At 37.7% G+C, this 12,833-nt stretch overlaps 1 protein-coding gene across 15 annotated transcripts in view; it reads left to right on the top strand.

The window, feature by feature from the left end:
• The window catches only part of JAK2 (Janus kinase 2), a 91,716-nt gene that overhangs the window by 67,115 nt on the left and 11,768 nt on the right, over positions 1 to 12,833 (top strand). For all 15 annotated transcript variants that reach the window (XR_005102060.1, XR_005102059.1, XM_037374501.1 and 12 more), the window contains 8 exons: positions 1,288 to 1,415; positions 2,227 to 2,365; positions 3,651 to 3,802; positions 4,852 to 5,002; positions 5,687 to 5,823; positions 6,999 to 7,188; positions 8,116 to 8,240; positions 12,629 to 12,801. Coding sequence is in view for 13 of the 15 variants with exons in the window: in XM_037374501.1 (XP_037230398.1) it covers positions 1,288 to 1,415; positions 2,227 to 2,365; positions 3,651 to 3,802; positions 4,852 to 5,002; positions 5,687 to 5,823; positions 6,999 to 7,188; positions 8,116 to 8,240; positions 12,629 to 12,801 (1,195 nt within the window). In the remaining 2 variants the exon portion in view is untranslated. The remainder of the gene's footprint in view (positions 1 to 1,287; positions 1,416 to 2,226; positions 2,366 to 3,650; positions 3,803 to 4,851; positions 5,003 to 5,686; positions 5,824 to 6,998; positions 7,189 to 8,115; positions 8,241 to 12,628; positions 12,802 to 12,833) is intronic.

Below are 12,833 nucleotides of genomic sequence, written 5' to 3'. Positions count from 1 at the left end.
CATTTTTTTTGTGTATGTTTGTAGCAAAAGGAAGTGTTTTATAATAACAGTAAAAGCATATTAGGTAGATGGTTGCCTGTTTCAGAGTAGGAATTTGCAAAAGGGAGGGTGAAGTCTGTATCAGGAATTGCTTCTTAGGAAGATGGAAAAGGCACAACGCATTTGGCCAAGAACTTGTTATGCCATTAACACATTAGTGTTACTCGTGTTACACCCATGAGTGTTTTTTGCCTAGTTTATTCATTGTACCAAGCTTGGGGACTATATATAAAATTTCAGGTAGATCAGGTATATAATTAAAAAAAAAAAAAGTAAAGGTGTGTATGGTTACTTGTTTCTTCTTTAGGTCAGTTACCCTCTATAGACAGTTCTATTTCTGAAGGCAAGAGACTTATTACAGCTTAGTAAGAGGCAGTTACTAAGAAATCAGAAGACAGGCTGTTATTTTTTCTGTGGGTTACATACTTGATGTACAGATTTGATGAAAATAGCTTCGCATAATTGTAAAAAACCAGTTTGCTGTCTATAAAGTAAGTTTGTTATAGAAACCAGTTTATTTGTTATACCCAAATATAATACCAGTAGTTTCCAGTATCTTTACAGTCTAAACGGGATCATTGCAATGTGAGCGAGCATCTTGTAGCTGAAGGCAAGAGTTCAGTCATGCAGTGTGAAATCATTGTATTAAAACTGATGAAGACTGTGCAGTACTACAAAATGGGTCTTGTTTCTTAGGTTATTCACTGAACAACTGCATGGAGTCATATGTATACACAATTTTTTTTTTTTTAGTGGAGATATTAGCCTGTTTTCAAGAAGCCTGTTTCCTTTGTCAGCAAAGCACCATATTTTTCACTGGTAATATAGATTGTAAACTACTATGTAGTGAATGACTTGAATGTTATTTGACTCACTACATTGATATTGCTGTTACATTACTGTATCAGAAGTTAAAGTTACTTATTGTGCCTTTCAAGTGATGGTGGAAAGATGCTCACTGGATTTATTAAGGTGGAAAGCTATTCTGTATAAAAACCTATTAAATCTAGTAATTTTGCATATGAGAAGAAATTAGGTGTGCTTCCACACCATGACAAAGCATAAAGAACATAGAATAGTTGTGGGAATACTGAGATGTCATACAGATTTGAATTTAGTTAGATCACCAGCAAGGTATCAGAAAGATAAAGAAAGAGATGGGTATTACCAGAGTAATGAAGCTGTCCTGAAATTCCTTTATTTGTTGTTGGTTTTTAATTGTTAACTCCTGTTACTACTTTAAATCAGACATCCTTGTACAAGAATATGTAAAATTTGGATCCTTGGACACGTACTTGAAAAAGAACAAAAATGTTATCAATATCTTGTGGAAGCTGGAAGTAGCCAAACAGTTGGCATTAGCCATGCATTTTCTGGTAAGTAGTTTGTTCTTCAGTTTTGTTCATGACTGAATTGAAGTGTTTCAGGCTAATAGATGTAGAATGGCTGAGCTTATTACCCTATTTCCTGAAACTCTGGAGGGTATTTGTAAACAGACTGGTCATATACCAGATAGTGGATATGCAAGGACAGACCTTTGTGTCTTGCACAAAGTGTAATTTAATTCCCAATTCTTTTTTAATGCTTTGTGTTTCAATGTGAAATAAAAACACATTTCCAGTAAAAATTCTTCCCTCCCCACCTCCCCAGGAATCAGTCCTCCTTGATTTTTCCATGTCAGCTCGTGATGCTGAACATAATCTATTTCCTGGTAGTGGTAGTAGTTAACCACTGGGAAAACATTGTACTTTTCAAACTGCTAGTACATTCTTTTTGTGCATTAGGTCCCAACCTTACAGTCTGTTTAATTGTATATAAAGGCCATTATTCAAGACAGGATATGTGATTACATGAATCTTCCCTTTTTTTTTCCCTTTAACAGTTTAAATGTTTTTATATTACGTTTTAAGTGGATCATACTGATGGATCAGTATTCCTCTGAGTTAACATACATCAAATATTTTTTAACTCAAACTTCAGTTAGATGCATAAAATGAACGAAAATTGGCTAGAAACTGTAACTCTTCAGAGGAACTGATGAAATGTCTGAGGTCTGATCAATATAATCTATGATCATTATTTTGTCTGCTTGATGTTTCCATCATGCTGTGTAAAGTTTGTTTTTAAATACCTCTTCAACCATAAGATTTTTTTGTCAGTATGCAAAATATACATTTTTATTCATAGGAGGATAAAGGCCTTGTTCATGGGAATGTCTGTGCAAAAAACATATTGCTTATCAGAGAGGAAGACAGGAAGTCTGGAAACCTTCCATTTATAAAACTAAGTGATCCTGGCATCAGTATTACAGTTTTGCCAAGAGACAGTAAGTCTGTGTATCAGCTTTCTTGTTTAATGCTTCTGACTTGAAAAACAAGTTTGGGTTTGGTTTTTGGTTTTTTTTCTGGCCACTGTCTAAGGTACTTCTGTTACATAAGTTCCTTCATCTGTCTTTCACTTTAGAATAACCTCTGCAGTCCTAGTCAGAAGTTTTATGTATATTTTATATCAGTGAATAGCTACAGAAGAATTCTCTGTTGTGTGAGGGGTTTTTTTCCTGCTGTTCTAATTCTCAACTTTTTTTCATTGGTAGTACATTTAGTATTCTATAATGTACAGCATGTAAGTGCTGCATCTGCAGGTAGCTGCTGGACTTGGCATCGTATGATTGGTCAAGGTTGAATTGTTGTATCTTATGGTTTGGAGAATCTTCAGAGCTGAAAGGAAATGCACTGTTGAAAATGATGCCGAAACAGTTGAAAATCATCTTCACTGCTTTTCTTGGTGAACACCTGAAGCCACTTGTGGCTAAAAATACTGGATTGTCATCTGCCATTGGAGCCATTCTGATGCTTTATAAACAGCAGAATTAATTACATGAAAAGAAATGGAAGTGTAAGATTGTTACACTGATGAAACTGAAGTAACCTTACTATTCTTTATCTAGTCCTTTTAATCATTTTGGAAAAGTGAACACACTCTATGCTTGGTAATTTTATACATGTCAAATAACACATCTAAGAGACATTGCAGTATCATTATTTTCCAATAAACTGTTTCAACTCAATGAGAAGCCTACATTAATCTTGCGAGATCTCATTTTAAGGAGCTTTAAATCAAATCACTACAATACTATCTTTTAATTTGTTACTAATCAATATCAAAGGTTTTAAAATAAGGTAGTATGAAATTCCTTGTTATGGCACCTTTTGCTGTGCCACTGTCCCAGAATGTGCCAACCACTAACAAAGTACTTTTTACCCTTTGCCATCTAGTTCCTTTGTGGTAGCTGCTAAATCTTGGTAACACAGAGGGAAATAAAGAAGTTAGAGTGAAAATATGATGTGGGAATGATGTTAAGGCAGTTTTATAACATAAGATTTATTTTACAACATAACTAATGGTCGTCTGGTCTGGCGCATAAATATTATTTTTGTATATATTCTGTAGCTTTTTTTTAGGCAGGAGCAAAACTTGGAAAGGATTTAAAAGCACATTACAGAATGAAATAACCTGTGTATACTGAAGTAATTTTTACTAAATCAAATGTCATAGAATTTTCTTGTTTTATTATTCATCTTAACATGATTCATCTTGGCATGATTGCACAGTTCTTCTTGAGAGAATACCATGGGTTCCACCTGAATGTATTGAGAATCCCAAACAATTAAGCCTGGCCACAGACAAGTGGAGTTTTGGTACTACTTTGTGGGAAATCTGCAGTGGAGGAGACAAACCTCTGAGTGCACTGGATTGTTCAAGGGTAAGTATTGTTTTGCAGTCAAAGTGTCCAAAGAACTGTTACAATGTAAAACATCAGCTGTTGTCACTGTATCAGCATGTAAAGTGGTGTGTCTATGACCACTGTAGGTAAAGGGCACTTTCACTGGAAGATGATGATCAGAAGTGATGATTTGAGGGTTTTTTTTTATCTTGGTTTTGATTTTTATGGGGGCAAGGTAAGTTGCCAGTATTACCTTGTTCATGTTGTTGTTGCTTTGTTGCAACACATTATCATTTTAAGCAAAAAGTATTCCTAACAATGTATATGGATTTTAATTGGCATTATTCTAGCCATTGAACTTCTTAGATGCTGTAAGACTTTGTTGCAGACAGTTCTACTGTTTTAGCTAACCAGAAATGTTAACTTGGTCTCAACTAGGGGCAAGGGAAACACATTCCATAAAAATATTACTTCTTATATACTTGCTTCCTTAGTTGGAAGCAAAAAGATCATCTTCTTTACTGCACTACCAAAAGACTTGTAGTATCATTTTTATAAACAGACTGTTACCTTCTCACAAAACCTGATCTGATTTCTCAGGTGTTTTAATCAGCTCTTACAGTAAGCTACAAGGTCTATCTAGATCTACCTTATAGATACCTGGGTATTTCAGAAGCTGCCCACATCTACTGTACTAATCCGCATTCTTTCATAATATTTATGAAGCTTTTTACAGTCGGAGGCGCTCAGCCAGCGCATAGGTAGATAGAATTTTCTGCTGGGCCAATCCAGTTGAATTTTTATGAAATCATCAGTAAAGGGGAGACAGTCTTTCTCATTCTCTTTCTCTATCTTGTTATCTTCCACCAGTAGCTGACTCTGAATTTCTGAACTGATTACTCTAAATTATGCCAGTCTTGCTACATTGTCACCTTTGGCTTTCAGTATAAATTGGTCAGGTGTACATTCTGTGAGGTAACAAGTCTAGGTTGAGAGCTGTATTTTTTGGCTGCTATGGTGAAAATATTAAGGCTTCTGCAGCTCTTCATGGTTGTATATTAAAATGGCTTTTATCTATTTAATTCCAGAAACTACAGTTTTATGAAGATAGGCACCAACTTCCTGCCCCCAACTGGACAGAACTAGCAAACCTTATAAACAACTGTATGGATTATGAGCCAGATTTCAGGCCTTCATTTAGAGCAATTATACGTGACTTGAATAGCCTGTTCACTCCAGGTGAGTGTGATAGAAGAACTCACTAGACAAAAAGAACTCTGATTCAATTGGTTCATTTTCATCTGGTACCTTCCTTTATGGTATGTTGACCCACAACCACCCTCTACAGCAGCCCCAGAAGTCTTAAGTTCATAAGGACCCTATATTACTGCTTCTTAGCTTGTTCTAAAATAGAGCACATTAAAAGTGAACATTATCATTCAAAGCAGTTTTCAGGTTTGATTGACATCTTTCCCAAACATTCTAGCCTCTTAATCAAGTATGTTAATGTCTTCCTTTCTTTCTTTTTCTTAATAAAATAAAGAGGTATCTATCTTTTTTCCGAGTGGAAGACGCATGTTATCACAAGCATTTGTGAAGTTTACTTTTCTCCCCCCTGCAGTAGTGGAGCTGTTGCACAATAGTTGCTAAATTTGAAGTACAGTAGGTCTGCAAAAAAGAAAATCAGGAAATTAAAGTAAGACTTGCTATGAGTCAAGACAAATAATTTGACTTTTCCGTAGTACTACTTTGTCTTTGCAGATTACTGTATGGAAGTTAAGGTGGTTGTTAATATTCTACTGAATTTGGGGTATGCCAAGCAAAGGTAGACTATGCCATGATTGTAATAAGTTTCTTCATTCTCCTGTTTGCTTCTCTGTGCCTTCTGTTCCCTTTCTCTCTTCCTTTCCTCCTACCTGTCAGATTATGAGCTATTGACAGAAAGTGATATGTTGCCAAATATGAGAATTGGAGCACTTGGATTTTCTGGTGCTTTTGAAGATCGGGACCCAACACAATTTGAAGAAAGACATCTTAAATTTTTACAGCAGCTTGGCAAGGTAGGATGTTTCAAAATTCTCTAATTGCCTAGAAAAATAACTGTCCTTTTTCAGTTATCTTCCCATGACCCCTTATAAATTATTCACTTTGAAACTTCTATTACAGAAACTAATACGTATCTGACCTCAACATGCAGTTCCTTTTAGATCTCTTTCTTAGTTTCACAATGTCATTAGCTGAAAGAAAGCTAGCTGACCTCCACAGTGAATCCAGTAACAACAAAAAGCTAAAATCTTTCTTAGTAATTCAAAGTAATGCAGAGAATGGTATTAATTTTAAAATTTTCCAGAGCAGTCTTGCATAGAACTAGTGGGGTTGGGGTTTTTTTGTGCATGACCATTCTGAGAAGTCTGTATATGCCGTCCCTAAATTCAGTAATGTCTTTTAGAGATATATGTAGGCCTTGAACTTTTTTGGCTTTAGAAATCAGCATTTGGTTACTAGTTTTGCAAGTCATTGCAGCCTGGCTGTGTGAAAGCATGCCTAGACAGAAGACCAAGCGCAGCTGGCAGATCTTAACCAAGTAGCGTTTTTCCAGAGTGGTTCTGTGCGGTGTTATGTTTTTTTATTGTCATGATAGCTATATATTGCTTTGTCTTCAAGTACTAGTGAAAGCAAGCCTGAAAGTGAAGTAGCAGAACTATTTCTATTTGCAGAGGGTTGGTTGTTGACTGTAAATGGTAGCATAGCATAGAGGGAGTGAGGACTGCATAAAGGAAGATAAAGCAAATACAAATAGAGAAAGGGAAGGTAGAACACTGAAACGAGTGGGGGAAGAACTGCCAAGGAACAGAGAATTAAGAGCCAAAAGCAGCCTAAATGAAGGGATCTTAGCAAGTGCAGGCAAAGGAGTATGTCAACTGACAGTTTGCAAGTACGTGTGGAAATATGTGAAGAAGGGAGAGAAAATGAATGGACATTGCCCCTTCTCATTGTCGTCTTTTCCTCTTGTGCTGTTTGCTTTCTTTCATAAAACATGTTTCTTACTCTTTTAGAACTGTTACTTATGATCCCCTGCACTCTTTTTTTTCTTCTCAGGGAGGTTTTGTGGCATTTTACTTAATTGTGGTCACCTTAATGATGCAGTAAGCACCGAGGCGGTATGAACAAGCACTAAGAAAAAGACAATGTTGTGGACTTGTTTTTAATTCAAGTATTTCCATTTGTCATATAGGGAAATTTTGGCAGTGTTGAGATGTGCCGGTATGATCCACTGCAGGATAATACGGGGGAGGTGGTGGCTGTGAAAAAGCTGCAACATAGCACAGAAGAGCACCTTAGGGACTTTGAAAGAGAAATTGAAATCCTTAAATCTCTGCAGCATGATAACATCGTTAAATACAAAGGAGTATGCTACAGCGCAGGTATGTGCTATATTGAATGCACCTTCAGGTGTCCACCTAAGTTTGCACACTTAAGACATTCAGAGAGGTAAGTGTGTTCGCGAACCTCACTGACTTGTCCTAACTTCCCCAGGACTTAGTACAAATCAAAGGAGGGTAGTGTCTGTCATATACTACTTCTCAGTACAAGGTGGACATTTTATTCAGTCAGCTCATCGCATTATCTGATTGATTTAGAGAAAGTACTATTTTGGCCAGTTACCCAGTTTCTTTATCTTAAAGCATAAAAGTCTTCCTAGGGAAAGAATTTAGAGTTCAGCGGGAAAATGCAACCATTTTATAACCCTTGGTTTTTGCTCAGTGTAATGTCTTACAGTGGATATTGCCAATTCTTGTACAGCTTATAGAGTAAAAGACTAGACAGGAGAAGATTTCAGAAATGATGCATTTAAGTGAATTGCTGATGTTATTGAAGTTGAATGAAAGCGTGTGTTCTGCTCAAAATCTTACTGTAAAAAGAAAAAGATTGTGTTCAAAATCGTACTGAGTTTTTATAGTTGGTAAAACTGCTGACCAGTTGATGTCAGTTGCCATTCTGGATTTCATTTCAGCAACAAGGAGGAATTACTTAAACACAGATACACACGTGTGGCACTTCTGCTTTGCTTTAGCAATGGTAGCTAAGTATTGATGAAATCATCTTGATTAGTGATGCTCTGTATGTCAAACATATCCGCGTTATTGTTGTATTTAAATAAATAGCAAGTTAACTAATATATGAAAAATTGTATGGTGATGTACATACAATAAATTAGGGGTTTGGTATTAAGACTATTTTATATAACTGTAATTCATAGACGTTTGTAAATATTTACATTTCAAAACTTGTCATTGGGAAATGACAGAAAAACTAAGTGTGATTTTTTTTTGTTGATGTTGTTGTCAAAGGTCGTAGGAATCTAAGATTAATTATGGAATATTTACCATATGGAAGTTTACGAGATTATCTGCAGAAACACAAGGAGAGGCTGGACCACAAGAAGCTTTTGCTGTATGCGTCTCAGATATGCAAGGTAGGAAATCTCAGGTGATCGGTATTTTTCAGCAAATTTTTGTCTCTTTGGTCTTGTCTCATTTGTCTCAAAACAGCCAATGATGGTTTGGTTTATCTTTTATAATACTGTTGGGCTGCTAGCACCACATAACCCTAAAAAAAGTAGCAATACATATTGATGTGCTCTGAACACACCCAACAAACTTCTGAGTAGCTTTAACAAAGGGTGATGAGATTGGCCTATCTGCTGATGGGGGCAGAATATACGCTATTTATTTTTCTGTATTTTACTGTTTGCTTAGCTTGTAGTTTGTTAAGAAGAATTAAACTCTCTTTTCTCCCTAGGGAAAGCTGAAATAAAATTTTGCAGGAGTTAATACACTCACTCAGGCAAATTGTTTGTGACGTACCATAACTTATTTTTAAGAACATGGATATTCAAATCTAAAATTACTGTAACAGCATCTGTATGTTTAAGAATTTACTTTAAACTGTAAATAATATTAGCTTGTTTAGCAGAAAGAGCAGACAGAGGTAATTTCTCTATGAAGAACTATAGGCCATAGATGTGACCAGAGCTGTAGTAAAGGATTTGCTAGTCTCAGTGGCTGGTACTGAACATCCTTCATAAAACTCTGAAAAAAGGGGGCAATCATCTGATCTTTATTGTGATACCCAATTTCCTCAGAAAGAGGTCTTATGCCTACCTTAGTTTTATTTTGTCATTATGCTTTAGATACAAGAAACTACAGACACTTCAGTTTTTGTTGCATGTTTGGTAGTTTGGGGAAAGGGGAAAAAAAACCCAGGGAGGGGTGTAGGAGGAAGAGACAAAAAAACCACCCCCACACACACTCCCCCCCCCCCCCCTCAAGGCATGTACTGCAAATATTCTTAAATTCCTTTCCCCAGTACCCAAATTCCTTTCCCCAGTACCCACATCAAAGACATGGAAACAATAATTTACTTAAAATTAGTGAGTATACTTTGGAGTATGTAGCCCGCATGTCTGGTAATGTGTGCCCTGCCACATTCGGAGCAGAACCCTTTCCTTCTGCAATACCCACAGAAGAGGCCTGACAAGAGTCAGGCAGGAGAGTCTGTGCCAGAGCCAAGATCTTCTCCAGGCATTCACCTGGTGAATAGAGCTTGATAGTTCCCTGCTTGAAATTTGACTGGCTCAGTAAACCTTTTAGCTACTGAACCTGGGGCAGGTACAGAAGGATGCTGCATGCACCTTTAGCAACTGATCTCACCTACTCATGTGCTTCACTGAAGCAGAGCTAGGTGAGTAGCCTCCAGCAAAAACTCCTTGATGGGCAAGCAGTGTGCACTGAGGTTGGAAAACGGAAAACATTCACAAGTCTGTGGGAAGTGTCAGTCCTTTCACAGAGAGGAATAGTTGAACACGTGACCACCCACTCAAGGAGGGTTAAAAAGCCCTAAAGCCCTCTGAGCTATGTCTCCAGAAAAAGAAGTCATTCTCCATAACAGGCATAAGAAAATATCTCAATCTTATATTATTATTAGTGCTGGTAAGTCCCTAAAAACAATGTTCCTTCAAGCAAAGAGCTGGAAGAGTCTCATGCTCCGCACCACCTCAGAGGACAGTGACAGAGAATCTTGGATGGAATAAAGATGCAACAGGGATTTTTGGAATGCGCAAAGGCTGCAACCACTTAGCTGTTTTATTGTGTGGCCATCTCAGCCTGTTACCTGAAGGATTGTAAGGTACCTGCCCTGTTCACTCTTATAAGCAGCTGCGAAGCTTGCACGTGTAAGTCTTCAGGCCTTATCCAAAGCCTGAAGGAACAACAGTGGCAATGTATCTCACGGTCCTGGTCTGTGAGAGAGGTATCTGGTGGGAGGACTGGAAGGTGAATTTTGGCCTTTGCAGGCAGTGCAAGTATGGCAGGAAGCTTTAGGAAAGGAACTGTATTCAGAAGGTATAAAGAAAAAGGTCCTTAATGTGTGTGTGTGCTTGCACATTTATAAAAGAAGCCTCAAAATATTACAGGTCTTCAGGATGGTGATGAAAAATCAAAATAGCAGATGAAATGACTGCTTCCTAAGTACCAAGAACCACCCAAGAGGAAGGGAGCTAGAATATGTATTCTGCAGATAATTAAGTGGGAAAACATTGCTTTCATGTGACAAAGCCATGGGTACACAAGAGTAGGAGAGTAAGGGAAGTCCACACATAGACTTGCTCTTAAAGAAGTATCTTTTCTTCGCTTCTAAGGGAACCAAAGTGTATGTCTGTTGCTTTGCACTGTTGTTGCTGTGCAACCTGCAAAGCAGAGGTTGTACTGATCATTTTAAGATCTCACTCTAATCTGCAGTATTCTGTTACCTCAAAACAACTTAATTAAAAACATAGTATCTAATAATTATGAAAATGCAATCTGAGTGCTTTTCCTTCCTCTTTCAGCTGATCATGTTTCCCTCTTTCCTTTAGGTGCTTTTGCTTCTCTTGCGATGTTTGCTCTTTCAGCGTCTCACATCTTTCTGCTGTGCATTTTTATCACTGTTACTTTGAGTTTTCAGTCAAAAATCTTTCTCCCTCTGCCTTGCTGCTCTTCTCTCAAATGTGTGAAAGAAATGAAGGCATGCCCATACCTGAGTGTTAAGATAAGTGTGCTTGCTTGCTTGCTTGCTTGCTGTGTTTTGATTCCTTGCTGCTATACTGGGAAAGGGTTCCTGACTTAACCGTGACATTTTTTGTGCATATCTCATGCTGTGAAAAGCAGCATTTTCAGAGATGGCATTTGCTAATGATGTTTCTGTGGATCCAAAGTAGTGCAGCTGGTGCAGCATGGGGCTGATAGTACAGCTTGTCTGGTGGCAAGCAACAGAACTCTGTATTAAACTTTGAAGAATCCTGGCAACAGAATGGCAAATAAGGAAGTTAACATCCCCATGCATCTGATTTTTTGGGATGTTATTTTTTGGCCCTGCATTTTGTTAATGCTGGCTGGTAGGAGAGATGGCTAAGAATAAATTTACTTTTCCATCTCTTAATGCTTAGAGTGCTTCAGGTGTCCTTGCTGGAGAGCCCAACTCGAATGAGAAGAACATTCAAAATGACATAATTAAACTCAGCTCCATTGTTGGAGTAATGCTACAGGATTATGCTTCCCACTTAGAATTTGCGTGATTTCAATTGAGTAGCTCTGTGTTTTCCAGGCTAACAGAAAAATTACTATCATCCGAGAAACTTCAGGACTGTTTTCACTACAGTATGTAGTAGCAGTAAAAAGTTACGGCATTTAGATAGACTGGTTGTAGCAGAAACCCAGGAGTCTTCCTCTGGAAAAGCTATAGGTTTGGTATTTTTCAGGGTTGCAGGGGTAAGTGGAGTGGGCTATGAGCAAACAGCGGTGCCACCTAGCGGTGCTAGGAGGTAACAGGAGGGTGAGAGGAAGGCTTCGGAGTCCACCTATTTCAGGTGTTTCTCAAAAAAACAGAAAGAAAACAGAGAGAGAGAAAAAGAAATCTTCTGGCATTAATAGTATAACATTGGTGTTCAGAACCTTTGAGGTCAAAGATGCCTCTAGCATAATGTATTGCTCTTCGGTTGTGTTGAAGGAGTGAGATGCTTTCTTACGAAACTCAAACTGGTAGCCTGCTTTGTGTTTCCTTTCATGTACAAGTTGGGTGCCTCTTGGTGTTGTGCAGTGTCCACTTATGTCCACCACTTATTGCTGTGTAAGCAAGACTTTCTTTTTTGAGTAATGCCACTACACACACTGGTTTCTTCCACATTTTCTTGTTAGCAAAAAGGTTAATGTGTAAGAATAATTGTGCTGCAGCAGCAGCAAAAGACAAAATGGCTTCAGACCCGTGTTTTTTGTTACAACAGCCAATGGAAATTTAACAATAAGCAGAACTGTGTTGGCGAGTAATGGTCCATACAGAAGAGAAACAAGACACACATGGGAATACAGTCAGAGAACAGCTGTCAGATTCAAGGAATCATAATATAAAGTTTCATAAAGCAATCATGGAAGCAGATGTATGAAGTGAACAAAAGATTAAATGAAATGGGTAAATAGGACAGTCTTTTCATCCACCCGGGATTGTATAGCTTTGCCCAAATTTTGTTTTCCTTCCATCACCAGTAAACTGCATTTGGCCACAGAAAGGAACTGTAGCAGCTATCCAGCTACATAATCAAAAAACATTTGGCTCTGGCACATGTTCAGTCTGTCTCCCTTCAGTTAAGGGGGGTCCCTGCACTTGGAAAAAGTAACTCCTCAGAAAAGAAAAATGTTCAAGAACACTGGTTTTGGCAACAGTCTGTGTTTGATTTTAACTTTGAGATTAATTTCTACCTTTAGGGAAAGTACAGCTGCTTAATGGTAAAAATAACTCTTTTCCTGTTACGTTTGTGAACTTTACACCTAGGGCATGGAGTATCTGGGTACAAAAAGATATGTTCATCGGGATTTAGCAACAAGAAATATCTTAGTGGAGAACGAGAACAGAGTTAAAATTGGAGATTTTGGATTGACAAAAGTCTTGCCACAAGACAAAGAATACTACAAAGTAAAAGAACCTGGTGAAAGCCCTATATTTTGGTAAGTCTGATACTGGATATATGAAATTGTGG

Source organism: Falco rusticolus, chromosome Z, assembly GCF_015220075.1.
Source record: "Falco rusticolus isolate bFalRus1 chromosome Z, bFalRus1.pri, whole genome shotgun sequence".
Classification (NCBI taxonomy): domain Eukaryota; kingdom Metazoa; phylum Chordata; class Aves; order Falconiformes; family Falconidae; genus Falco; species Falco rusticolus.
The sequence above is the reverse complement of the archived record's forward strand: the minus strand, read 5'-3'. Positions and strand labels throughout refer to the sequence as shown.